The sequence below is a fragment of the Zalophus californianus genome, chromosome 14 (genome assembly GCF_009762305.2).
Source record: "Zalophus californianus isolate mZalCal1 chromosome 14, mZalCal1.pri.v2, whole genome shotgun sequence".
In the NCBI taxonomy this organism is placed as follows: domain Eukaryota; kingdom Metazoa; phylum Chordata; class Mammalia; order Carnivora; family Otariidae; genus Zalophus; species Zalophus californianus.
This window is the reverse complement of record NC_045608.1, coordinates 69,362,821-69,390,607: the sequence shown is the minus strand read 5'-3', so window position 1 is coordinate 69,390,607 and position 27,787 is coordinate 69,362,821. Positions and strand designations below refer to the sequence as shown.

The 27,787-nt window shown below is 42.3% G+C and overlaps 1 protein-coding gene and 1 pseudogene across 1 annotated transcript in view; one reads left to right on the top strand and one right to left on the bottom strand.

The window, feature by feature from the left end:
- The window catches only part of ACAA2 (acetyl-CoA acyltransferase 2), a 38,050-nt gene extending 11,579 nt beyond the window's left edge, over positions 1-26,471 (top strand). The window contains exons 3-10 of the mRNA XM_027577053.1: positions 11,486-11,614; positions 13,310-13,426; positions 15,193-15,340; positions 17,275-17,450; positions 18,009-18,138; positions 22,140-22,210; positions 24,087-24,241; positions 26,115-26,471. Coding sequence (XP_027432854.1) covers positions 11,486-11,614; positions 13,310-13,426; positions 15,193-15,340; positions 17,275-17,450; positions 18,009-18,138; positions 22,140-22,210; positions 24,087-24,241; positions 26,115-26,199 — 1,011 coding nt within the window. The 3' untranslated portion in view covers positions 26,200-26,471. The remainder of the gene's footprint in view (positions 1-11,485; positions 11,615-13,309; positions 13,427-15,192; positions 15,341-17,274; positions 17,451-18,008; positions 18,139-22,139; positions 22,211-24,086; positions 24,242-26,114) is intronic.
- Positions 3,245-6,087, bottom strand: LOC113912993 (annotated as a pseudogene).
- Positions 26,472-27,787: the final 1,316 nt, after the last annotated feature.

Below are 27,787 nucleotides of genomic sequence, written 5' to 3'. Positions count from 1 at the left end.
CTACCATTGTAGTTTACATATCTCTTCTCCCAAGCTGCTTTCAAGATTTTCTCTTTGTCTCTGAGACTCGTAAGTTTTACTATTTGATGGCGGGGCGTTGACCTATTTTTATTGATTTTGAGAGGGGGTTCTCTGTGCCTCCTGGATTTTGATGCCTGTTTCCTTCCCCACATTAGGGAAGCTCTCTGCTATAATTTGCTCCAATATACCTTCTGCCCCTCTCTCTCTTTCTTCTTCTGGGATCCCAAGTATTCTAATATTGTTTCGTCTTATCGTATCGCTTCTCTCTCGAATTCTGCCCTCGTAATCCAGGGGTTGTTTATCTCTCTTTTTCTCAGCTTCTTTATTTTCCATCATTTGGTCTTCTATATCGCTGATTCTCTCTTCTGCCTCATTTATCCTAGCAGTTAGTGCCCCCATTTTTGACTGCACCTCATCAATAGCCTTTTTGATTTCGACTTGGTTAGATTTTAGTTCTTTTATTTCTCCAGAAAGGGTTTCTCTAATAACTTCCATGCTTTTTTCAAGCCCAGCTAGTATCTTTAAAATCATGATTCTGAACTCTAGGTCCAACATCGTACTAATGTCCGTATTGAGTGGGTCCCTGGCAGACGGTACTACGTCTTGTTCTTTTTGTTGAGGTGATTTTTTTCGTCTTGTCATTTTGTCCAGAGGAGAACAGATGAATGAGAGAACAAAATGCTAACAGGTTAACAACGTCCCCAGAAAATACACTCTAAACAAATCAGAAAAGACCTGAAACCAGGGGAAAAGAAAGAGAAAGAAAGGAAAAAGAAAGAGAAAAAAAGAAAAAGATAAAAATAAACAAAAGCAGAACAAAACAAAAAAAACAAACAGAATCTGATCAAATATGATCAGGCTGGTGTATAGATCAGTGCCACACACTAGATTTTGGGTGTATTTTGGTCTGCTAGAAGAAAGTGCCTCCTAAAATTTTAAAGAAAGACAGACATATATGTACAAAATAAGGGTTGATACAATGAAGGGATGGAATATGACTGTAAAGATGAAAAGTATAAAAGATTTTATAAAAGGAATTGATAAGATAAGTTGTTTGAAAAAAGAAAAAAGGAAGAAGATGTAAAAAAAAAAGGGGGGGAGAGAATGTGATCAGGCAGGAGACTAGAACAAAGCCATACGCTAGTGATTTAGGGTATATTTTGATATGTTAGAAGAAACTGTATCTCAAAATTTTAAAGAGAGAACAACTTATATATATATGCCAAAAATAAGGGTAACTACTATGAAGGAATAGAATATGACTCTAAAAATGAAAAATAAAAATATTTTTTAAAAAAGGGATTGATAAGATGTTGGTTGAAAAAGGGAAAACAATTCAAAAAAAAGGAAACAGTTAACTGTTAAAAAAAAAATTAACTTTGAAAGACTAATGAATCGTGGTAAAAAAAGCCATGAATTCCATGTGCAGTATTCCCCTAGTGCTGGAGTTCTCCTGTTCTTGATCGGTAAACTTGGTCTTGGCTGCCTGTTCGTGCTGATCTTCTGGGGGAGGGGCCTGTTGCCGTGGTTCCCAAATGTCTTTGCCGGAGGCGGAATTGCCCCACCCTTGCCGCGTCTGGGCTAAGTAATCTGCCGGGGGTTGCTCTCGGGAACTTTTGTTCCCTGCATGCTCTTGGTACAGCTTTGGAGGACGAGAGTGAAAATGGTGGCCTCCCAGTCTCTGTCCAGAGGAGCCGAGAACTCGGGGCCCCGCTCCTCAGTGCGCCCCCAGAGAAAAGGAGTCAATCATTTCCATCTCCCCAGTCTCCGGCCACACTCCGTGCTCACCCGGCCTGTGACTGAGCATTTCTGTCTCTGGCCCCCGACCCTGTGTGGAGTCTCCAAACCCAGCAGATCCCTGCCGTGCGCTCCCGCGCCGCTCCTCCCGGGGGAGGATGGGGAGTCTCCCCGGCTCTGCTGCTTGTTGGGTCCCTGCTGGAGGAGCAGTGGCCTGACTGTCACAGATCACAGTTTATGGCAACTCCTGAGCTGAGAGCCCGCGCCTCGGCTCCGTCTCTGCAACTGGCTTCCCCGATTCGATCCCTGGGAGCTCTGCTGCACTCAGGCACCCCCGGTCTTTCTGTGACCCCGAGGGTCCTGAGACCACACTGTCCTGCGAGGGTTCCACCCCCCGCTTAGCCACTGGAGCGACATCCCTCAGCGGAGCCGACTTCTAAAAGTTCCGATTTTGTGCTCCGCAGCTCTAGCACTTGCCAGGAGCGGCCGACAGAGGCTCCCTCCCCCACCGTCTATCCTCTCGAATATCGCCTCGGATTCACTTCTCCGCACGTCCTACCTTCCAGAAAGTGGTCGCTTTTCTGTTCAGAGAGTTGTTGCTATTCTTTTCTTCAATCTCCTATTGGGTTCGTAGGTGTTCCGAATGGTTTGATCCCTATTCAGCTGAATTCCTGAGGCCAGAAGAAATCTAGGTCTCCTACTCCTCCGTCATCTTGCTCGGCTCCCCCTATAATTTCTTAATCAGTAGGAGCTTGGTCGGTATTTCTTATGGGAAATAACTTCCTTTACCTTCTATCTGGCTATGTTAAGGTCTACAGAATAGATCATTCATTTGCAGATAATGAAAGCTGGATATTCCTTTGAAGTGTGGCCAAGAGGTGGGGGCTCCCTTCTTCCTCCCAGCCCTTGGTTTAACAGAGGCTCCATGTGGAGCCACTGCAAATCCTGGGGCCCTGTCACTGTTCTGCTGGCTCAGAAAGTGGTTCTTACATACTAGGAGAGGCAGGCTGAGAAGACTGGAGGCTGCGACCACCCCCTCCACCAAGTGCTCAGCTCTTGGGGCAGGGATAAGGCTCAGAAAGGGGTGTGCAGTTTTGGCCACCCCCCAGCTCCGAGCCATGACTCAGAGATTTTGCTTCTTCCAAGAACTGATTTTGTTTGCAGTGGAGTCTAAAGGACTTCATTTTTTTTGAGGGACACTTTTCCTTGCTTTAATATTTTTTGTCCTTTTCTGCTTTCGAAATGAACTCTCAACTACAAAATATCAAACTATGCTCAAAACTGCCAGCCATTGACAGACTACAGAGAAGCTCACAAGTAAGGACAGATAGCCGTCACAGGTGACAAGAGGTGGGAAGTGATTGAAACAGTGGTTACAAATGTTCACAAGAAGCTAAAATTGTCCAACAGGTTGTGCCCTGATTTCAGCACAGGTTAGACCAGTCACTATCTTGGTGTGTGGCCTCACGGTGTTTGAGTTCAAAGTCTACATGGCAGTACGATTTCTTCCAGTTAAGAGTTCTTGGCTTGCACCAATCACAGGGTGGCTGGAGGCACCGGACCCAGCTGTTAGCTTTTCAGAAATGCTCCCATAGACCTGATAGATGTCCTGAGAGACTTGGGGAGCTCTACACTTCAGCGACAGCATGTAATTTGGGTTTCCTGGCTGGATACATAGCTCAGCCAAAATCCAAATGCCATTATTGAGCTTCAAGGATTGGTACAGCATGTCCTCTCCTTCCACATTCCTTTTGGCAAGACTATAAACATTGTCATTTTGCAGTTTGCTGGAAACTGTCAGCATTTAATTGACATTCCTTAATCTGAAACTGAAGTTCTTTTTCGTTGGGAATAGCCTTCCACGTTGCAAGGAAGACCTGGTGGTCCATTTTGAAATCTTTAGCAGAAAGCACATTGAGTGGGGTGAGACAGCTGAAGTAGAAGACGCGAATATTGTTTTTCACAGCCACCTGCAGGTTATTCAGAGGTTCCATCTTCATGACCGGACCTAAGGTGTTCAGAGGCAGGGAGACATCCAGGCGCTGGGTTGGCATCAGCTGTATATTGTTGGCCAGAGGAGTGCTGGGGGGTGACACCAAAGCTACTCTTGTTTGACTGGATTGCAAAGTCTGTCATGTGCTGCAGAGCTTTGTTGGTGAGGTTCATTTCCATATAGGTGTGCCCTTGGAGATGAGTAAATATTCTGGAAATCTCCAAGCCTTTAGCTTTTACTGCAGGCAGCTAGACAGCCTTAGAAACCACACATCCGGCAGGTCCCATGCCTATCCCGTGGAGAATGCTGACAGGTCAGTCAGACCACTGCTGACCACAGCGGGAGTAGGTGGAGGAGTATGGGTTACAGGCCCTGATGATGGGATGAAAGACTGTCCTACCAGACCATCTAGCATCTAGTGCTGCTTCCATCTGTATGGAGGACACCGGAAGCACATTGACTGGGGGACCGAGGTCAAGGTTTAAAAGGTCTAGAAGGTCACCTTGAGAGGGGATAACCTGAGGCTATTGCCAACAAGGCTGTCACCTGCATCAATGCTCCCATGATGTATTGGCAAGTGTTTGCAATGGATTCCATGACTTCCTTCCAAAATGACAAAAGCATTGGGAGGCTTACATGGTACACCAAGGCCAAAGATCCAATGTGGCAGATTAGCTCACCCCGCAGAGTTGGCACAGTATGATCTATCTTCTCAGACATCAGTGGCTTCTCAGACTAGACCACTTCTTTGCCTGTGACAGGGTCTGTTGAGAGAAGACACCAATAAATATAGCCCTGGTCTTGAAGGTCAGGTTTATCAGAATCCCGTGTTGCCAGACTCAAGACTTGCTGTACCAGCTCCTGTGTTTCTGGTGGTTTGTTGAGAAACAGCTTCACTATGACAGTAAGCAGAGTAAGCTGCACTTGGCGCTTTCATCATGAAAACCGTCCAGGAAGCTGTCCAGTAACTCATCTGCATTGTCAGGTCTCTCAGCATATTCTCCCACCATCCAAATCATAGCTGCTTGAGCATCTGGTTCATCCAGCGAGTCTTAAGTTCTCACACGGAGTGGCAATGATACTTTTGGACTTGTTGGGGTGTTTGCAGAAGATGTCTCTGATGACAATAGTTGCCTCTTGGGCCACTTCCTTTGGTCTGGGTGAGATCAAGCAGTGTGCTTACACGGCACTCTGTGGATCGCTGCACTTTGATGGCACACCGTCCTGTGGCCCACACAGCTTTTCAAGCAAAGTCAACATCCACTTCTGTGGCATATTCCTTTAATTCTGCCAGAACCTGAGCAGTGTTGACTTGGGATGCCAAGCGAATCATAATGTCCAGTTTCTCTAATTTAACATAGATGGGATCATTGTACTTCACAAAGAAGGCTTTGATTTCCTGCTTCAAGATTTTGGGTCATTTTTGGACAATTAGATTGATACTCCCCAGGGTGACGTGCTGCATGTCTGGTTCCCCAGAGAGTGAAGTGACAGGTGGAGGGGCCCACTTCTTCAGCAGCATATTGTAGTTGTCAGAGTCTTGGGTGACAACACTACACACTTCATTAGGACTTTTACTGCCGAAAGCACCACTGCTGAGCTGGCTTGAGAGAGCGGGGAGTTATACACCCACAGATGCTGCGAGGGTCCCAGTCATCTTTAGGGTTGTAATGAGACAGGCAGCCCAAGGTGAAAGTCTGGCCCCATTCAGGGCTGTTAGCAGCTTATTTTATAGTTTTTAGAATATATGGTTTATACAGCTTTTGTTAAATTGATTCCTAAGTATTTTATTCTTTTTGATGCTGTTTTTTGTTTTTTTTTTTTAAATAAGATTTTATTTATTTGACAGAGACACAGCGAGAGCAGGAACACAAGCAGGGGGAGTGGGAGAGGGAGAAGCAGGCTTCCCGCTGAGCAGGGAGCCCGATGTGGGGCTCAATCAATCCCAGGACCCCGGGATCATGACCCGAGCCGAAGGCAGATGCTTAACGACTGAGCCACCCAGGCGGCCCTTGATGCTGTTTTGAATGGAATTGTTGTCTCATTTCATTTCAGATTGTTCATTTCAAGTGTATAGAAAAATAATTGATTTTTGTATATTGATCTTGTACCATGATTGCTGAACCCATTTATTCTAATAACTTTTTAATTAATTCCTTAGCATTTATTAGTATGTGACATCGTGTCATTTGGGAGTAGAGCTAGTTTTTACTTCTTTCTCTCCAGTCTGGATTTCTTTTATTTCTTTTTCTTGCTTCATTGCCCTGTCTAGAACTCTACTCCAGGGTTGAAGAGAAGTGACAAAAAGGGATACCCTTGTCTTCTTCCTGATACATGGGGGAAAACAGCCAGTGTTTCACAATTAAATGTGATCTTAGATGTGGACTTTTTGTAGATGCCCTTTACCAGTTTGGGGAAGTAGCCTTCTATTTTTAGTAGTGTTTTCCTATGAAAGGGCGTTGGATGCTTTTTCTATGTCAGCTGAGATGATCAACCATTTTTGTTTTTTATAATCTGTTGATATAATGACCACATCTTAATACATGTTATCAATTCAGTAACATTAAACTCTTGGCCAGCGCACCATAACTAGTGCCTAATTGAAGTTTCTCTAACACATATTTTCTCCCCGGGGCATATCACTGCCTTCTTCCACTTAGGCAGCTCTTGAGCACTAGGCCTGGGGCAATTTTGAACAGCAAAATCACCAACAAAAAGCAAAAAAATGCAAAAAAAAAATTGGAATAAATAGACTGCAGAAAGGACATTTGTTTTTTTGTTTGTTTTTTAGATTTTATTTACTTATTTATTTGAGAGAGAGCATGAGCAGGAGGGAGAGGCAGAGGGAGAAGCAGACACCCCACTGAGCAGGGAGCCCACACGTGGGGCTCAATCTCAGGACCCCAGATCATGACCTGAACCGAAGGCGGACACTCGACCTACTGAGCCACCCAGGTGCCCCAGAAAGGACATTTGTTTATAGCATGAGAGCTAAAACAAGAAGGCTAAGTGTCCCCTTCTTCATCCTCAGCTAGGAAAGTGTGTATTAATATTAGGCGACTACAGTTTCTCAATTTTCCTCCACCCTGCACATACCTGGAAATAACCACAGATGTGCTGCAGATATTGACTTGGGGGTTACAAATAAATTTTAACACGCAGGTGAATTTGCGAGTATGGAATCTATGAATAATGAGAATTGACTGTATTTTGAACTTATGTTTTGAGAGGTTTTAAGGATACAAATGTATTCTGTCCTAAGCAGTTCTAATATATGAAAATAGCCTTATTATAAGGAATAATTAAATGAGTTACGGAGGTCAGAAAGGTATAAACTTCCAATTATCAATAAATAAGTCTTGGGGCTGTAACGAACAGCATGAGGACTCTAGTTAATAATTCTGTACTGCACATTTGAAAGGTGCTAAGTAAGTAAATATTAAAAGTCCTTGATGGGAGAAAAAGGAACAAAGGCTGGATTTTGCCGCTGCCCTGGTCTCCAGGCAGAATTCCTGAGGCGTCCAGATTATAACACTCCTCCAGCTCCCTCGAGGACTTCCTTTAGTGCTTTACCACTGTAGCTTCGTTCTTGTTCCTGTTATTTTCCCCTGATAACCATAAACACCTCCACCCAAGATACATGTTAGCAATCATCTTTCAAATATGTGGCCCACTGATGTACATCTGAAGGGTCTCAAGACTCCTGTTGTACTAGACAGTAGTCAAGAACCTTACCTTAATGGCAGCTAGCCCCTCAAGGTCCTGGAAGCCCCCACTCCCAGATTCCCTAGAGACTTATACTCCCCCTAACCCCTCATACCAGTCCTCCTCACAGAAAAATTTTGGTAACTATATAATGTGGTTTTGGAATATAGGTGAGGTTTGGTGGGGTGAGGTCCAGAGCCGACGACCATTCTTGAGACGTCTTTGGTGCAAAATGATGGCTTTATTAAAGCATGGGGACAAGGACCTGTGGGCAGAAAGAGCTGCTGCATCGGGGTCCTGAGGAGTGGTGATTATAAAGAGGAGTTGGGGAAAGTAAGGAAAAGGGAGATTTCGAAAGGGTTTTCATATGTTAAAGAGGACCCACCTACAAGAAACAAGACGCCTTGCCTTTGTCAAGTTAAGGTTGTTTTTCTCTCTGGTGAGGCATTAACATTAACATAGCTGGGAGATTCCTGGAAGAATGCCACACATGTCCCACCCAGGAGTGGGGGGTAGGGGGAGGTTGCAAGGTGTCGGCTTAATGCTTTGTCTTCAGCTAGCCTTCTGCTCCCTCATCATATATATGACAGATGTTTACTAGACTTATCATGGTGATAATTTGCAATATATACAGATATTGAATCATTATGTCATACACTTGAAACTAATATGTTATATGTCGATTACACCTCGGTTGAAAAATAAAAAAGGAATAGGAACTTTTTTAAAAAGATAAGTTCTAAGATTTATGGAATGTTAAAAAGCCAGAAGAAACCCTAGAGATTTTATAGAACTCCAGGCCTCTCTTAACACATGAGGAAACCTCCAGAGAAGTTTCAGAGTTGAGGCAGATAGTCTATTAACAGTCCTGGGCTAGAATGCGGGTCCCCTGACTTCTAGTTCAGTATTCTTCCTCCTGTACTACGCTCTTCCCACAAATCTTGGTGTTAAAGGGGATGTGAAGTCATTTCGTGGCAACACTTAGAGAAAAATAACAAAAAAGGGGGGGAATTACCACTTTCTGGAATACAGTGGCCAAAGTAGAAGACGTTTGGTTTCTAAGCATCAGGTAGGACCACATTCAAAATTATGTACAAGTAAGTATGTATTCTGTTAGTAAAATCTCCAGAAACTATCTGTATTCAGTCAGTTGGGCTAGAATTTAACAACTCAATCATAACTCCTCTACTCTTTTTATTTACAAGCGAGGCACTTGTGAATCCATTTGCAGATAACTTCCCATAGGAGGAACTTGAGAGTTAAACCAAAGTTCACACTGCAAGTGAATGACAGAGTCTAGATTAGATTCCAATCCCGATCTCCTGACTTCTGGCCTAATATTCTTTCTGTGACCTCAGGCTACTGCTTGATTTTATAAAACACCTATTTTACCGGTCTGGACATTAGAGTATTATAAGAGAAGTGACTCCAAAACAGAAAGCTCTGGCAAAAGAATATCCCCTGACCAACAAATCTTTTTTTTTTTTTTAAGATTATATTTATTTTGAAAGAGAGAGAGAAAGCGCCAGGGTGCGCACATGCCTGGGGGTATGGGCTGGGGCAGAGGCTGAAGGAGAGAGAGAATCTCAAGCTGAGTCCCTGCCTAGCCCTGAGCCTGATCTCACAGCCCTGAGATCATGGGGAAAGTGCTTCTGAAAAAGGGCAACTGCAAAATACACTCTGCAACATTTACTTGTTTTTTCTTAAAGTTAAAGAGTGGGTGGGATCCAAGGAATCAAAGCAGAAGATGTGATGTAGGAAAGATGTTAGGGTTCGAAGCTGACGGCCAAGAAAATTCTTGAGACGTCTTTTGTGCAAAAAGGTGGTTTTATTAAATCACGGGGGCAGGACCTGTGGGCAGAAAGAGCCGCACCGGGGTTGTGAGGAGTGGCCCATTATATACTTCCAAGTCAGGAGGGGGTTAGGGATAGCCGAAGTCTCTAAGGAATTTGGAAGCAAGGTTTCCAGGACCTTGAGGGGGGCTAGCTATTGTTGGGAAAATGTCATTTATTACCGTCTAATAAAACCTTAGTCATGAGACCCTTCAGATGAGTATCAGTGGGTCATATGCTTGGGGGATGATTGCCCATATGTATCTTGGGGGATAGAAATAAAGGAGGTTTCCAAAGGAATTTTTATATGCTAAGGAGACTTTACAGGATTGCCTTTGCCCTTGGGAAAGTATTAACGTTGAGGCAGCTGAGTTCCTAGAGGAATGTCACTCTGTTTCAAGGACTTGTCAATGGGCTATAAGTAGTAAGGAAATTTAGTAATTGTTTTTTCTGCCTTTGTTTCCCACATCAGATGGACCAATGAGGAACATCTCTAAGTTATTTTAGGAACTAAAGCAACAAAACTCAAAGCTAAAATTTCTAATCAAGAAATTCTTCTAACAACTGTGGTTTGTCTTGTGGATTACCACCCCCCACTCCCCCTTTAGTGGAGAAGCATGACTTACTCCTGTAAACCAATTACTCCTCAACAAGAAACACCTTAGAACATAAGTTTTGAATCACATCCGTCTACCTGCAAAGCTCAGGGATGGAATGAGGCAAATACCCACAAAAACAAACACAAAAACCCAACAACAAAACCTCAAATGAGGACAAAGATTTGTCCAAAAGTGCCTGGGGCTGGAAAGGCTGGGAGACCATAAAACATGAAACACAACTGTGTATCCGAGCCCTGGTTTGTGTTAATATATGGGACAACCAGATAGTTTAAACCTCTGTGGCTAAGCCCGTTTCTCTATTTATATAGACAGCTATAGCACTGCTCCGTGTATAGGTACCAATATACTGCTTTGTCCTTTAACAATCTATTTGCCACACTAGGTTCAAACCACTAAACCAAGTTTTTCCACTAAGGCTAAGAACACTGCATCCAAGGCAGGGATGAGAAGCTTATCGCACACTCACACTCACACATACCAAGTCTATCAGCCCTTGGGAGTCCACTTCCAGCTCTGCATTTATTTTATGCCATTGGATCTTTTATATGTGTTCTTTCACAATTTTCCTTATCATGGTAAACACAGTAAAAAAAATCTCAACACGTTCACACCTGGTTCTGGCTACCTGGTAGTATTATTTGTGTGCCATTAAACAGGAGACCAGGGGCACCTGGGTTAACCAGGCGGTTAAGCGTCTGCCTTCCGCTCAGGTCGGTCCTGGGATCGAGTCCCGCATCGGGCTCTCTGCTGAGCAGGGCATCTGTTTCTCCGTCTGTGCTCTCTCTCTCTCTCTCTCTCTGTCTCTCTCTCAAAATAAATAAAATCTTTAAAAAAAAAATACAGGAGACCAAAACCACAGAACAAGTGCACAGGTTGGGGTAATAGGATAGGAAATAGATATAAAAACACCAAAGTGCAGATTTCACAAGAAATAAGTGTCCACCCCCTAAGTCTGTAGCAGGCTACCTGCCATCACTGCTATTCTTGGACCCCAAAGCAGGGCCAACGCTGTTACTATTGAACCTAGGGTCCTTGTTTATCTCTCCCCTCCCTAGGTCAACAGGTCTCAGCCTCAGTTTCACGTTATAATCGCCTGGGTGCTTTTAAAAGTATCTACTGATACCCATGCCTTGCCTGCGCCTTTCTGGTTTAATTGGTTTGGTTCCACTCAAGCATTGGTATGTTAATCAAACTTGCCTGGTTATTCCAGTGTGCAGCCAAGGTTGAGAACTGCAGCCTTCGATACTTTCTCTGTTAAGGAACATACTATTTTAAGATAGCCCATTCTGTTTTTAAGCAGTTGTAATTGTTATAAATTTCTGTCTTATATAAAGACTTAATATAAGGATTTCTCGTACTTTGTATGTTTAAAAACCAACTGACCAAATTAGTTTTTATTCAAATAATAAACACCTGTATTACATAAAATATATGGTTTACCTGTATGCATTGTGTCCTACCTTAGAGCCATATAGTTTATCATTTTCGATAGATTGCCCACATTTCCGTATATTTTGTCCTCCTTCTTATTGCTAAGATTTATAGAGGACATTCTTTTTCTTTTCCCTCCATTCCAGAGTTCTTCAGATGCTGCATATTTGGCCCGGCATGTTGGTTTGCGTGTGGGAGTCCCAAAAGAGATCCCAGCTCTGACTGTTAACAGACTCTGTGGCTCTGGTTTCCAGTCCATTGTGAGTGGATGTCAGGTATGGGCAACATTTTATTACTTCTCTGAAAATACGTTAGAAGCTATTGGAGGAAATGACCCACTTCAGTATAACACTGTAGGCTTTTATTTTATAGTGCTTTATTAGGAAAGGTCAGTATGTGCTTTTTTTCATGGAAAAGTATTCACAAGAAGAAAATAGTTTCTTAAAAGCTATTCACGGATCTTTGAAGGCATGCTAAATGGAATAAGGGAGTCACAAAAGGACAAATACTGTATGAGTTCACTTATATGAGTCGTCAGATTCATAGAGACAGAAAGTAGGACGGTGGGGGCTGGGGCTGGGGCTGGAGGGAATGAGGAGTTCATGTTTAATGGGTACTGAGTTCCAGCTTGCAGAGCCAAAAAGATGTCTGGGGATGAGTGGTGGTTGGTCACACAACAATGTGAAGTACTTAATGAACTGTACACATAAAATTGGTTACAATGGTAAATTTTAAGTTATGTATATTGTATCACAAATTTTTTTAAAAGCTAATCACAACTGTCATTTTTATCGAGTTCTTCCTATGTGCCCAGCCTATGCTAGATTTACATTCAGATTTACATTCAGTATCTCACTTAATCTTCACAACCATCCAAGGAGGCAGGCACTAGCCCTATTCCCATTTAACAGGCAAGGAAACTGATCAGTAAGGTGACTTAGAGGCAGAACTTGAACCCCGGACTGTGAGCGTTCCCTGTGAGGCAGTGTGAAACAAAGACTATAAAGCTAGGAAGAGAGTTGGAGGATTTAGGGGATGTTAAGAAATGTATTCCTTTTCTGGAAGCAGTCTCATTCTTGATCTCCTAAAGCACTTTTCTTTTGACTGCTGTGATTCAGTGACCCCTTACACTTGACTTTCTGTGATGTGTACATTTGCCTCCCCTCTTTGACGATGTTTTAATCACTTTTGTATCTCCCTAGCTGCTCAATAAATATTTTAATGAGTCAAAAAAAAAATGTATTCCTTTTTAAGGGATGAATACTTGGGCAAATACATTTGTTCCCTTGAGCACAGGGAAAAGGGATACAATGAAATCCAATTTTATTTGTCCAGATCTTCCTTTCTTTACAGAATGAAGGATATGGACATATTGTAATGGATGAATTACTTTCATGTTAATTTATTTTTATAATGATATATCTGAAACAGTGGTCCTGATTTTCCTAGAAGTCACTGAGAACACTGGGCTCTGGAGGCTTGTTACTTGCTTCTTTTCTGAGAAATGCAAGTAGTGGAAAGCGTTAGAAGGATGAAATGGGTTTCTCTTCATGAGCCTCCTTGATTAACCCAGTTCTTGTAAGTCTGTGGTCTGCTTCAGATTCCTCCATTAATGGGATAAATTCTACTTCCATCTTTTTAAAAGATTATCCTCAGCTAACAATCTGTATATTATGCCAGGCATTAATATCTCTGCTGATTTTCAAGATTTATATTGAGGGTAAGAATTATCATTCCTTGCCAAAATGTAGATAGAATTTGTCACTTGTGCACACACAATTGAAGTCTGTTAGGTTTTTCTCCCCTTGTATCTTGGGAATGGTTGCTGGAGCATTCGCTTTACAATTACTTGACAAGTATTTCCTTTTGAGAGTATAAATCATTACATGTACTGTTAGTTTACTGCTGAATACGTACCTCTTTTACAATAAAAGTTTTTTTATTGTTGTTGCTCATTCGTTTTCAAATAGGAAATTTGTGTTAAAGATGCTGACGTTGTCTTGTGTGGAGGAACTGAAAGCATGAGCCAGTCTCCCTACTGTGTCAGAAACATACGTTTTGGAACCAAGTTTGGATCAGATCTCAAGGTTGGAACCATTCAAATGTTTGAAAATTATTTTTCATGCTTTTATGCTAATAATTTTAATAACACCATTTTGGGAGAGAGAAAACAAATTTGGGGGTTTTTTTGTTTGTTTTTTTAAGATTTTATTTATTTATTTTGACAGAGACAGACACAGTGAGAGAGGGAACACAAGCAGGGGGAGTGGGAGAGGGAGAAGCAGGCTTCCCGCGGAGCAGGGAGCCCGATCTCTGGGCTCCCTGGGACTCGATCCCAGGACCCCGGGATCATGACCTGAGCTGAAAGCAGACGCTTAACGCCTGAACCACCCAGGCGCCCCAAGAAAACAAATTTTGAAACGAATTTCGTTACGAGATACAAATGACTTGAAATTTGTAAATTTTCAAAACCCCAGTTTGGTTTTTAGTTTTGACATTTTTACCCACATTTAAAAAATCCAAATTAGGCTTTATCTCAGCACACCTCTGGTCGTGGAATTAATACCTGGGGAGACAGAGGAAGGGAAGAGGCAGATAAAAAGATAGGCAGAGGTTGAAGTAATTAATTTCTCTACTGAATAAATGGTAAACCCAGTAATTAAATCTTTACCATGATTTATGGAAGTTTTATTCCTGGAGCAGTCTTCGTTGAATAGATAACATCATCCCAGAGAACGTTCTCTTTGGTTTTTTTTTTGGTTGGTTGGTTTTGGGTTTTTTTTTTTTTTTTTAACATTCTCTTTGAATATAGACGATATTGTCCCAGATCAGTCAGATGAAAATTGATCACATCTTTGAGAGCTACGGCAAGGGAAGGAGAATACTGATATGGAACACTAGGGTGCTGTCCCTCCCGTGTGAAAGGGCTAATGACATTCTCTGTTGTTAGCATTTTCCAACAGCATTGACTGGCTTACACTGTTCACCCAGTTTGTCCCCTGGCCTTTTTGAAAGTTGGAAAGAATAAGATTTAGAAAATATGAGATAGTATTGTAGACACCCAAGTATATTTGAGAACACCTTGGGAAAGACTGGTCGGTGACTCGAAGGTGATGAGAGTGAAGACACAGAAGGGGCACACTTACCAGAGCTGGATAATAAGTAACAACTTCACTGGATAATAAGTAACAACTCTTCTGTTCTTCAAGGAACCTATGCGGGGTTCCTCATAGTAGCAGCGGGAACCAGCTGTTCTGTCACTGAAGGAGCTCACGCACACTCCTCCTGCAGAGCTCAGAATCCTGGTTCACAAAGGTGGCCACAGGGAAACATCGCATGAGGGCCCTGTGTTAGGTTTCTTACAAAATGTAGCCTTTGGGGTTTCTTTTCTTTTTTTTTTAAGATTTTATTTATTTGCAAGAGAGTGCACAGAGGGAGAGTGAGAGGGAGAAGCAGGCTCCCCACTGAGCAGGGAGCCTGATATGGGGCTCGATCCCAGGACCCTGAGATCATGACCCAAGCCAAAGACAGATGCTTAACCGACTGAGCCACCCAGGAGCCCCGGGGGTCTCGTTTTTGACTGTAGGAAAACTTCCTGTGTCCTCTCCCTGCACATTTAGTGCTGTTGCCTCTCTTTAGAGCCCCACAGTTAAGAGGAAAACCTGTGCATTGGGTGTTTTTTTTTTAAATGTCCCAGAACCAAAGATGAATAGTGGTAATAGTAAATGCTATCAGAAAATCTAATTTTACTTTCATTTATTGGAACTATTATTTAAATGTAAAGATATTACAGCATATTACTTTCAAAAGATAGGCTTTAACTGATCACTTTATTATTCATGTCTTTTAATAGCTGGAAGATACTTTGTGGTCAGGATTAACAGATGAGCATGTCCGACTCCCCATGGGAATCACTGCAGAGAATCTTGCTGCAAAACATAATATAAGCAGAGAAGACTGTGACAAGTATGCCCTGCGGTCACAGCAGAGGTGGAAAGCTGGTCAGTGAGCTTGGATGTTAGAAACATCTACAGAAGAAAACGGGGCGGGCGGGGGTGTGAAATGGGTGGAGGGAGTCAAAAGTTACAAAATAAAGGTTATAAAGTAAGTCCCGGGGATGTAATGTACAGCCTGGTGACCATAATTAGAGAGCACTGTGGCGCATGTGTGAAGTCGCTCATAGAGTAGGTCTTAAAAGTTCTCATCACAAGAAAAAACATTTTTTGCAGCTATGTCTGGGGACAGATGTTAACTAGACTTAAGCGGTGATCATCGTGCAGTCCTATATACACAAATATTACGTTGTATACCTGAAGCTAATATAATGTTATATGTCAGTTATACCTCGGTTTAAGAAAAATAGAGATTTTTGTCATTTTCAGGTTGTAATGGTCATAAATTTACCTTTTGAAAAATCACATTTTTTCCACCATTCCTTTGTTTTTATATGAGTAGATATTCTATTAATTGTAAAATTTCTCTTTTGAAATATAGTAATATTACTTAAAAAGTGGCCTTGTTAATTGACCTTATCTGGCCACTTGAGTCCTGAACTGGTTCTGATGTCAGTAGGATACTCTACTCCGAGGGCTCTGTTAGACTGTGAGAGGCGATGGCTCACAGGGGCTGCTGGGACAGAGCGGGTGTCCTCCTCTGTGAGGCATATCCTGTTCACAAGGAAGGATGGTTATGTTTGGAAAGGACCCATTGGGTATTCTTTTGTGCCTCCCTGCTCCCATTCCTAATCGAGAATCATTGCACCCTGACTCGAAGACTCAGAACTGCCTGTGGCCAGAGCTCAGGTGCCCTTGGTGTAACACCCCACGCTACTGTCAGACCAGTCCAAAGTGGGCAACATGACAGTATGGTGAGTTGAAGACATTTATTAGTCTCCTGAAAAAGATTTTTTAAATGAAACAATTATAAACGAGCAGCAACTCTTCTTTAGGGGCATTAAATACTTGGAACGATGAAAATAAAGTCCATCTTAGTGTTTCAGAGGGAGAAGTGGACGGAGCCGATGCCAGCCAGTTCATGCTCTGTGTTTTTCAGTTACACATGTAAAGTGGGAGGGTGCTGCTCCCGAGGCCAAGAGTCATGAGTTCTGTTTCTGTCTTTGCCGCATACAAGTTATCTGACCTCAGCCAAGTCATTTATTCACTGGGCATCTGTACAATAGAGATAAAAAAGATTTGCCTCCCCTGTTGCCCTAAGAGTTGTGAAAAACAGATGAGGGAAGTGTGTAGCCTGTTGTAAAGGGATATCAGAAGGAAGGTGGTCTCACTCCCGGCGTATCCTGTTTCTGAAGCGGCGGATTACTGTAGTCTGTGGGGACGGAGGTAGGTCAGCTGGTTCACTTAGAACTGTGTCCACAATCGCTCACAGAATTTCTTCAGGTTGCTTGTCCTTAAATTTCAGTCATAGATCCCTTGGTGACCTAGATCGGTAACTTCTTTTAGAGACAACTTCTTTTTTCTTACCGTGGTAAGAAAGACACTTAACATCAACCCTACTGACCCTTAACAAATTTTTAAGTGTACAATACGTTATCATTGTACAACTTTGTAACTTTTAAATTACTTGTTATCTCACCCAGAGAAGTTTAAATGAGACATTAAATTTTACCTCGTGCTTTTATATCTGTAACAGACAAGGACTGCTGATAGTCTAGCGATACCTTGTAAAAAAAAACTTGTAGTAAAAAAGATCAAAATTAAAATTTTAAAAAGATGCAGAATGCATTTGCATAGATTTATGACAGTATATTAAGTCCTCCAACAGGCAATGTAAGCTGTGTACATGGAACAAAGGCTTATATTAAAGTAGCCTGTGAGGAAAGGGCAGAGCGGAAATTAAAATAAGAAGGATGTGTCTGATTTCGTTTCGTGTATCTTCTTTTTCTCCCATTCTTATGATGGTCTTTCTCCTGTTTCAGCTAATGATGCTGGCTACTTTAATAACGAGATGGTACCAATTGAGGTGAAGACGAAGAAGGGGAAACAGACAATGCAGGTGGACGAGCATGCTCGGCCCCAAACAACCCTGGAGCAGTTAAATAAACTCCCCCCAGTATTCAAGAAAGAAGGAACCGTGACCGCAGGGAACGCCTCGGTAGGTGGCACCACAGATCATCTTGGACTCTTGCTGATGCGTTCAGTGCAAAGTAGTCACGTGGTATCTTTTGGATACTTCCCATGCTAGTCTTTAGCTATTTACCTTAAGCTGGCGGTGTTCATATTCTGTTAATTGGGGTTGTCATAGTCCCAAACAAAATATTTTAACTCCCATATAATACTCTTCCAGTTTCTTAGTCTGTTCTGAATATTATGAGGAATCTAGAAGGAAATCTACTTGGTTATTCTTTCAGTTTTCACAGGTTGGTTGGTTGGTTTGTTTTTCTGATGTATACAACTCATCAGATTTCTTACATCTCCCCACATCTGGACATAAGCTTTTCCTGGACATATTTCCCGTTTTCCCTTGGTGAGGTTGGACTCTGTGCCTAAAACAATTTCTGACCCAGCGGAGCATTGCCAGCCCTAGTCGTAGCCCAGATCGTGGTGCTGCTGCTTACGTATTACCACAATCCTAACACTACCCCCGTTAATTCAAACCTTGATTTACTGGGTCCTTCTGCCCTCTAGTTAATCTTCTGTTTTTGTTTCCCAGGGGGTATCTGATGGTGCTGGAGCTGTTATCATAGCTAGTGAAGACGCTGTTAAAAAACATAACTTCACACCACTGGCAAGAATTGTGGGCTATTTTGTGTCTGGATGTGATCCTTCTATCATGGGTATTGGTAAGTTTGTAGTGAAACAAACTGGTTCTGTTAGTTTCTAGAGAGAAATCTTCTTTGCCATTCAGATACCTGAAACGGTAGCCAAATCAAGATCACTTGTGGAGAAAAGGAAACTGGTAATCAGTCATTTAAACAAATCTAGAAAACCTGTGCCAGGCACTATAGGAAAACCAAGACTGTGTAAACTGCTTGTGGGTAGTAATCGCGTCTCACTGTCCATTTGAGATATTTAAAACTGGCCCCCAGTGTATAACAGAAGAGTTACCAGGTGCTGACCAGATGAGAGAACAGGCAAGAAGAGATCCTGGGGCGAAACAGAGATGGCTGAATGCTGGGTGTTCTGCATGCGGTCTCTGGTGTGTCTCATTTCCTTTTCCCACAACCTCTTTGTGAAGGAGAAAATGGAGGCTTAGGGAGGTTGACTTGTCAAGTTCCAGACCAGTAAGTGATGGAGGCAGAATGGGAACCGGGCCTCTCTAATTCAAGTGCTCTTCTCACCGTGTTGTCCTGGAAGTCAAAGTCACGCCCACCTGGCTCAGCTGCGGCTTCATAGGAAAAATGAAGAATTATAGTGTATCTTGATTGGCAAAGATTAACAGGAGAACTCCCTACAAATGTGTATAGTTGACCCTTGAACAACATGGAGGCTAGGGGTGCCAACCGTCATGCAGTTGAAATCCAAGTATAACTGTTGCTTCCCCCCAAACATAACTACTAATAGCCTACTGTTGCCCAGAAGCCTTACCCATAACATAAGCTTTTAACACATAGTTTGTATGTTATATATGTACTATATTCTTACGGTAAACTGGAGAAAAGGAAATGTTATTAAGAAAACTGTAAGAAAATACATTTATAGTACTGTACTGTATTTATTAAGAAAATCTGCATGTAAGTGGACCTGTTCAGTTCAAACTTGTGTTGTTCAAAGGCTAGTCTTTCTTGGCTTGAAAAATATGAATTAGAAGGAGGGGCGCCTGGGTGGCTCAGTCGTTGGGTGTCTGCCTTCGGCTCGGGTCATGGTCCCAGGGTCCTGGGATCGAGCCCCACATTGGGCTCCCTGCTCCGCGGGAAGCCTGCCTCTCCCTCTCCCACTCGCCCTGCTTGTGCTCCCTCTCTCACTGTGTCTCTCTCTGTCAAATAAATAAATAAAATCTTAAAAAAAAAAAAAAGAATTAGAAGGAGAACAAAGAGCTTTTTGCTCGTTGCACTCCTAGGAACTTCAGATGATGCTGAATTTTAATAATTTCTGTCATCATTCTCCAGGAGCAGAATTGATGAGGAGCTTCACTTACAAAAATATTAGTGCCCGGAGGTTTTGTCCTATCCCAAATAGACCCTCATAACCCCAAAGAAAAGACTATCCTAGAGCTAGATTCAGATTCTCGATGGGTCCAGAGATTTTTCTATGAACTTAGTTAGGCCTTTTCTAACTAATTGGGTTTTGAAGTAGGTCCCAAGGTAGAAGGGAGATGACCTGTTGCTGACCTGTGTTCTCAGAGATCCTTCAGTGTACGCCTCAAGCTTCTGCTCAAGTAATACCACTTGTGCTCATTTGGGACTAAGTTAATACCCAACCATATTTGCTGCCATGTCCATATTGTGTTGCTTTCACTGTGTTTGAGATAACTTTAACCAAAACTGCAAGCTATGTAACCATCTATTAAAAGTCAATTTTTTCTATATTTCAGCCTTAAAAGCTTATTAGTTTTTAGCCACTCGCTATTGGTAAAACACTGCTTTTGTTTTAGAGATGGAAGGTAGCTTCAAAAATTAAATGTCTGTCTATTGCTATGGCATTTATCACTTTAGTGTCTAGAACGGTGGTTTCCCAGACCCCAAATGATCATCAGAATCTACCCATCACCCCACCCCAAAAGATTTTGTTTCAGTAGCTCCAGGGTAAAGCCTGGAGAGTATGGGTTTTTTAAGTGTACCTGGATGGTTTTGATGATCAATCAAATTTATCTGATATAGGTAAGTAGTAATTTTATAGTTCTTTTTCAGTTTAACCTCACTGAATAGGTTCTGATACATTAACATAGTGAGCAAAGAAAATGTAGCTTTCCTTCCTTCTCTTCCAGGGTCTGGATGTTGGCCCTGTAGTACAGTGAACACCATTGTGGTGGAAGGATTGTTTTTTTTTTTCCTCAGGGCTTGAACAGAGCCATAAATGCCAAATGTCTCAGTGTCAGATGTCCCTTCACCTACACAGCTGTCTGTCGGTTGTTGTATAGGATTAAACAAGGTAACTACATGGAGTGCCCCAAATGAATAAACAAGGGAGAGTGGTAATTGAGTGGTGGGGATTGATTCATCAATCCAATTTCTAAGAATAGTTTCCTTGGTTATGTAGTTATCCAACATCAAGCAATCCTTAGCCTTGCAAGAGTAGCTGCTGACCCAGAAAAGGTAGGAAAGCTGGGACTTGAGACTAGTAATGGCTCACAGGAAGGACACAAATGGAAAGACAGCGCTCCCTGGAACTCCCCAGTGGTGGCAGTGGTGGGTAAGCTTTGAACCGCTACAGCTGAAGCAGCTGTGGTTTTGTCTTTTACTGGGCTTTATTTGTAGAAAGGATTCCAATGGTTAAAAACCAGTTCAAACCACTTCTGATGAGAAGCTTAGAGCCCAAAAAAGGTGCCCAAGCTCACATAGCTATTAGTGGTAAGACTAGAAATGAGGTCTCCTTTTCCCAGCAAGAATACTATAACTTTCTGAGTCCATTAAAAATGTTGTGGGAACAATCCTTTAAAACAGGTTGTGGCCGAGTGTATTGTTAACAACTGACTGTAACGATTCTAAGTTAACCAGAATGCCCTTGAGTCTTGCTTACTATGGATATGAAGACAAGGGGTTGTGTAGAGTGTAGTGTAGTTGTGTAGAGTGTACACCCTCGGCTTTTAATTCTGTCTATCTGATCCCTGTAGGATACTTCATCCCCTGACCTTGCCAGCTAACCGACGCTCTGCTGTTGACCATCTATCCTATTTTTGTGCCTTAGACATACAAAGAGAATCTGGAACTAGCGTCTGTGTTAAATTGGTAGCCAGACTGAAAAGGGCTAACTGGATGCCCTCCAGCAGTAAGCAGACTGTTGTCCAAAGAACATTTTAACTGGGTGACAGAATACATTGTATTTAGATTGCATTATGCTTTTCTTGTAAAGACCGATTTCCCCTATTACTTTAGGCATATTTATGAAACTTGTTGCAGAATATTTGACTACTTAAATTCAATAGAACATAACACATATATTTTTTAGACGTTTATGGCAATTTCATTCTCTAAGAATAGATAGTGAAGTAGATAATCTTCTTCAGCCAGGTTTTTTACCTTTTGGGAAAAAAATACCAATATACTTAAAAATTTTGAGCAGCATTAAACTGGCATTGGTGATCATCAGTAAGCTGGGAGCTAAAGTTTCAGAAGTCGTATTAGGTGGATTTGCATTTCTGCAGTGGGGGTTTTGTTTTGTTTAAAATCTCTGCCTACCATTGGCATCATGAACACTTCTTTGCTTCTGGTGTCCTTTCCCTGAAGTGCCTTGTGGCTTCCTGCTTTGCTGTGCCCATGTGGAGATGGTACTGTCTTTTGTCCAGATGGGCCTGAAAATCCAGGGAGTGGCCACAGCCACTTCTCTACTAGGAATGCATGTGATTTGTGTCCCAGGAGAGCCCTCAGTCTGACTGGACTTTTGGTATGAAGCATGATCTGTCAATGACTGCAAAACCCCATAGAGGGCTCCTTTGGCTCTCTGAACTCTTAAAGCCATTTCCGGTGGAACTTTCCATGTGAGCCTCTCATTTACAATTTTGCACAACCAGCTTTTCACTTTGGTTCTGTTTTCTGTTTTTTTATTGTCACATCATTGAATAATGTGCTATCAAGGTAGTAAGATTTGTGGCTATAACTGTCACGTTATTTCTTCCTTAACTGTTGAGTAAGGAGGAGAAATTTGATACTTAATATAAGGTGAAACTGATTTTGCTGTTATATAGGTCCTGTCCCTGCCATCAATGGGGTACTGAAGAAAACAGGGCAGAGTCTTAAGGACATGGATTTGGTAGAGGTAAGTGTTACACTATTTTACATGAATAAGCCATTTCTATAGCATAAATGGCTTTAATGTGGTATTTTGCAGCTTTTTTTTTGTTTCCATGCCTTTCCAAATGATGTGCATCTAAGTATTAATTTTGTTACATGCTTTGGGTCGGTACTTTCCTCTACCTGATTAAAATGCTTTATGTATTTTTGAAGAATTAAAACAGTCTGATTTCTCCTACTAAAATATGAATTCCTAGAAACTTGTTAGAACCTGATAAGAATATTGCATTTTAGACTACCAATGTGCTAGTTGAATTGAATTGAATATTATATAAGGTAGGTGAAAAATAAATAATATACATTTTACATTTGGGGACGATTTGAAAATTTTACATAATTAAACATATGCTGCTTGACATTGGGAAATCACTAATATAACAAAGGAAATCTCTTCATTTAAATTGGTAGAAAAGGGGCTTCTCACTCGACACAGGTGTGATCTCCTGTGGTAATCTCTCATCCAGGAAACCATGGTTTTAGACAAACAGCTTATCCTTAATATCTCTTCTTCCATTCTTAGAGCCTCAAGGGGGCTGCTTAATTATCATACTTATACTAGCAAATAATGTCCCTGAATTTCTGACTCTAGATTTCACACTTAAAACTCTGTTTAAATATGTCAGCTCTGCAAAGCTGTTCGTAATCATTTATAGATGTGTATGTACTCAAGGACATAGCTCTCAGTACCTTGATATGATTGTCTTTGGGACTTTTGACTATCGTGTGGTAGTTTTTCCTCAGTTCAAAAACCTAGTTTTGCTAGTTCATATTCCAGGTCTCTTAGTACCGCCTTAAACATGACCATATAAAATGGAAAAATAATGTAGGACCTAAGGACAAACAAAGCACCATCTTGGAAAAACACAAACTATAGTAGGAAAGAACACAAGGCTGGATTTTGATCTCAACTCTGTAAAAGTTACCTTTCTTAAAATCAATTTTCTTGGGCGCCTGGATGGCTCAGTTGGTTGGGTGGCTGCCTTTGGCTTGGGTCATGGTCCCGGAGTCCCGCGTCAGGCTCCCAGCTCAGCGGGGAGTCTGCTTCTCCTTCTGACCCTCTCCCCTCTTGTGCTCTCTCTCTTTCTCTCTCAAATAAATAAAATCGTAAAAAAAAATCAGTTTTCTTACCTATAAAATTTTCTAGCTAAGATCATATGAAATTATAGTGCTATGAACTTGAAGGAAGGTAATTCTCACAGCCAGCCTTTTAAGTAAATACAATATGATACTTTTCAGATCTGCCAGATTTTAGCATGGTAACCATTCCTCTATGTATCTGGTTCTGAAGGTTTATCCTGGTTGTGTGTCAGTTTCTTCTTGGAAGAATGGCTAGTAGTACTGGGTAATACAATAATAGGAGCAACCATCTACTGAATGGTTGGTATGTGTCAAGTAATACACCAGACACTTAATACCCATGATTTCATTTAACCTTGACAATAACTCCTAGGATGTACTACAGTCACATTTTACTATTTAAGGAACCTTGAGTGTCAAGAGCTTAAAGAACATGCATACAGCCAAGATTTGAACCATCCCTTTGGCTCCAGAACCTGTAGGCCATCTCCCACTGCCTCTACAGGTATCCATTTACAACATTGCTGAGGATTTCTTTTCTCCAAGGGATGCATTTGACTTAAAGTATCAGTTAGTAAATACACCCATTTTCAAACCTGTTATCTTTACAAAGAGTGGTTGAAGATAAATTAAAATAACATCGTAAGGTAGTTTAAATAGGAAAAAAAAGAGCAGCAAAAGTAGTCATCAGTAGGACTGGACAATTGTCAGTTAAAAATCAACTTACGAACAAGGATTTTTATCTGTGTTTTGATTATTTTTAGGTGAATGAAGCTTTTGCGCCTCAATACTTAGCAGTCGAGAAGAGTTTGGATCTTGACCCAAGTAAAACCAATGTGAATGGTGGAGCCATTGCTTTGGGTCATCCCCTGGGAGGATCTGGAACAAGAATTATGGCGCACCTGGTTCACGAATTAAGGTATTTGCTAGAAATTGTTGCATTTCATATTTGCCATCTTGGGTAAAAATGCATGGATTTGGGTTTCCTCAGAACAGTCCAGCATTTTCCATTCTTCCTCATATCCCCCTGTACTGCTTCTCACCAGGAACAAGGTATTTGGGGGTACCTCTTTTGGGCTGACCTTATCTGACTCGGTTGACTTGTCAGTGGCGTTGCACTTGGGATGTGCATGCTTCCTCATGTTTGCCGTGTGCTCACTGAGCCTCTGGCCCCCCCCCAGCGCTGTCCCCACTGCCGCCAGGACTGCACCTCCTCCCCCTCCTGCCCCATCCCCACCACCCAGCACTGGTGCACCAGTGATCTGCAGCCAGCCCTACTGAGGACTTCAGTCGTTGTGGTGTACTTATACTCCAGTGCCAGTTACAGGAGTGAGATACAGTTCTTTATTTTATTTTATTTTATTTTTAAAGATTTTATTTATTTATTTATTTGAGAGAGAGAATGAGATAGAGCATGAGAGGAGGGAGGGTCAGAGGGAGAAGCAGACTCCCTGCTGAGCAGGGAGCCTGATGCGGGACTCGATCCCGGGACTCCAGGATCATGACCTGAGCCGAAGGCAGTCGCCCAACCAACTGAGCCACCCAGGCGCCCCTATTTTATTTTATTTTATTTTTTTTTGACAGACAGCAAGAGAGGGAACACAAGCAGGGGAGTGGGAGAGGGAGAAAGCAGGCTTCCCGCGGAGCAGGGAGCCTGATGAGGGGCTCGATCCCAGGACCATGGGATCATGACCTGAGCCGAAGGCAGACACTTAACGCCTGAGCCACCCAGGCGCCCCGAGATAGTTCTTTAGGAGAACAAACAAAATATTGGGAGGATTCTGAGCTGGATGCTGTCATTTAAGAAACCTGAGCAAACTGCTAGTTTGGGTCTGAGCTGAGTGTTTCCCTCACTTGTGCCAGGGCTCCAGAAGAGCCCCTCTGCGGTTCTGATAGTTCTCAGTTTTAATACAAGAGCTCCTCCTTCTGTTACTGTGTATTTTGGACCATTTTGCTCTGTTAGGAAGAAGCAAACAAAACCAAATACGTCAGGCCAAAAAAGTCACTCTGGCTCCTATTAGGTTAAGGTAAATGGGATTCATTTCATTTTTTTTTTTTTAATTTTTTTTAAGATTTTATTTATTTATTTGACAGAGAACACAAGCAGGGGGAGTGGCAGGCAGAGGGAGAGGGAGAAGTGGACTCCCCACTGAGCAGGGAGCCAGATGTGGGACTCGATCCCAGGACCCGGGATCGTGACCTGAGCTGAAGGCAGACGCTTAACTGACTGAGCCACCCAGGTGCCCTTCATTTAATAATTCACGGAGTTGAAATGAGTGACGTGCACCAAAATGTTCCCAGGTGCTTTTCTCTTGGATTGAGGAGCGAGAAGAGACTGTGGTTTAGAGGAGTCTAATTTTTATGAAAGGGATATGAAATGCTTCCAAATCACCTACCTGTTCAAATGGGCAAACTTCATGACTGCAGTTCCACTAAAGTGCCATGAAAATCTGAATCTGTATAAAAATCAAAGAGGCTGGCTGCTCACTCCCCCTTCTTCAGCTTCCTTTTTATCCCCATGACAACCTGGCCTCTCTCCTTTCACCTCAGCTTCTAGATGTGTTTCAGCCTCTCTTCTGTGTTACTACTTCCTCTTAATAAATATATTCAGTCTTCTGAGTTCCTTGTGTTGTGACTATAAACCAAGATTGAGGATTGGGGAAAAGATTGAGACGCTGAGCTGAATGAGGGTGAATAATGCGATGGGACCATTATTAATTCTATGTCATTAATTTTCTAATTAGCTCCGTTTTTTTATTTGAGTAGATTTCAGCCACCGTTTTCTCTTCTAGGCGTCGGGGCAGGAAATACGCTGTTGGATCAGCTTGCATCGGAGGTGGCCAAGGCATTGCCGTTATCATTGAGAGCATGGCCTGAGGGGCAGGGGGCCCAGCGAGGCCCCCCTCGTACCGTGCTGGGTCAGGCCGCAGCAGAGCAGGTGGCCTTCGGAGCAGCTGCAAAACCAGACGTGCCCTCTACCGCAAGTGGCTGAGTGTGATTAAGGGGTAATGAGGCAAAGATGTATTTCTGCACAAAAATCCAACTACAGAGGCCTTAAAAGAAATTGTATTCTCTTGCCATGTAATTACCACGTGTGCCTTAGATAATATGATTGCAAGAAAAATGGAATAAATACTGCTTTAACTTCAGCTGATCCTTTCTGTCATTTCTTGGATTTTTAAAAATCTTTTAACTGAGGAAAAATACACATACCATAAAATTTATCGTCTTATCCACTTGTAAGTGGCTTAAATACATTTCCCACTGTCGTGCAACCGCCGGTTGCCTCCATCTCCGGGACTCTTGACTGGCAGAGCTGAGACTCTGCCCCCATTCAACACGGACTCTCCTGCCCCCCACCCCCACGCCGGCAAGCACCATTCTCCTTCCTGCCACTAAGAATCTGACCACTCCAGGCCCCTCACAGAAGGCGAATCCTACAGGAGCCGTCCTTCTGTGCCTGGATTATCTCAGCCAGCATCGAGCCCTCGGGGTTCACCCATGTCCTCTCACACATCAGCACTGCCTTCTTATCTAAGACAGAAGAATACTCCATTATATGTATAGGCCGTGTTTGTTTATCCTTCCATCCATCCGTGGACACTTGGGTTGCTTTTGTGAAGAATGCTACTATCAACAAGGGGGGACAATTATCTATTCACGGCCCTGCTTTCAGTTCTTTTGGGCATGGACCCGAAAGTGGAATTGCTGGATCCTACGGTAACTCTGATTGTAATATTTCTGGGACTTGCCAAACAGTTTTCCATAGCAGTTGTGCCATTTTACGCTCTCATCACCTTGTACAAGGGGTTCCAATTTTTCCACATCCTGCGTTGATACTTGGTATTTTCTGTTTGTTTTTCAGACTAGCCATTCCTCGTGGGTGTGAGGGGTACCTCACTGTGGTTTTGAGTTGCATTTCCTTAATGATCGGCGATGTCGAGCATCTCTTCCTGTGTGTATTGGCCATTCCTACACCTCTTTTTGAAGAAATGTCTTAAGTCCCTTTCCCATTTTTTAAGTTGAATTGTTTATTTCTTGGTGTAGTTGAATTATCTTGTAGTATTCTTCTAAATTTGAAAACCAGTTTAACCTTGTTGCTGTTCATAATTCATTCTGAGATAAATGTCCAAGAAGCAAATCACTGAACTTAGTCTTGATACTAATAAATGATATATTGATTATTGGGAAGAGAAGGGGATGCTGTTACTAGAACCCTGGGGCAACAAGTGTAAACTGGGACATAGAGGCGCCCTACTTTTAATTAACCAAAGTACATGTCAATGACCACCTCAAGTTCAAGAAAACTGAGCAAATACTGTTTCAGTATGGATTATTGGATTTGGTCAGGGTAGACACCTTAGAGTTGAGCAAACACTTAAAGGAGGTGATCATTGGCCGTGCAGATATCTGGGAGGAGAGTAGGTCCTAAAGCAGGAGTGCACTTGGTGTGCAAAAAGCCAGT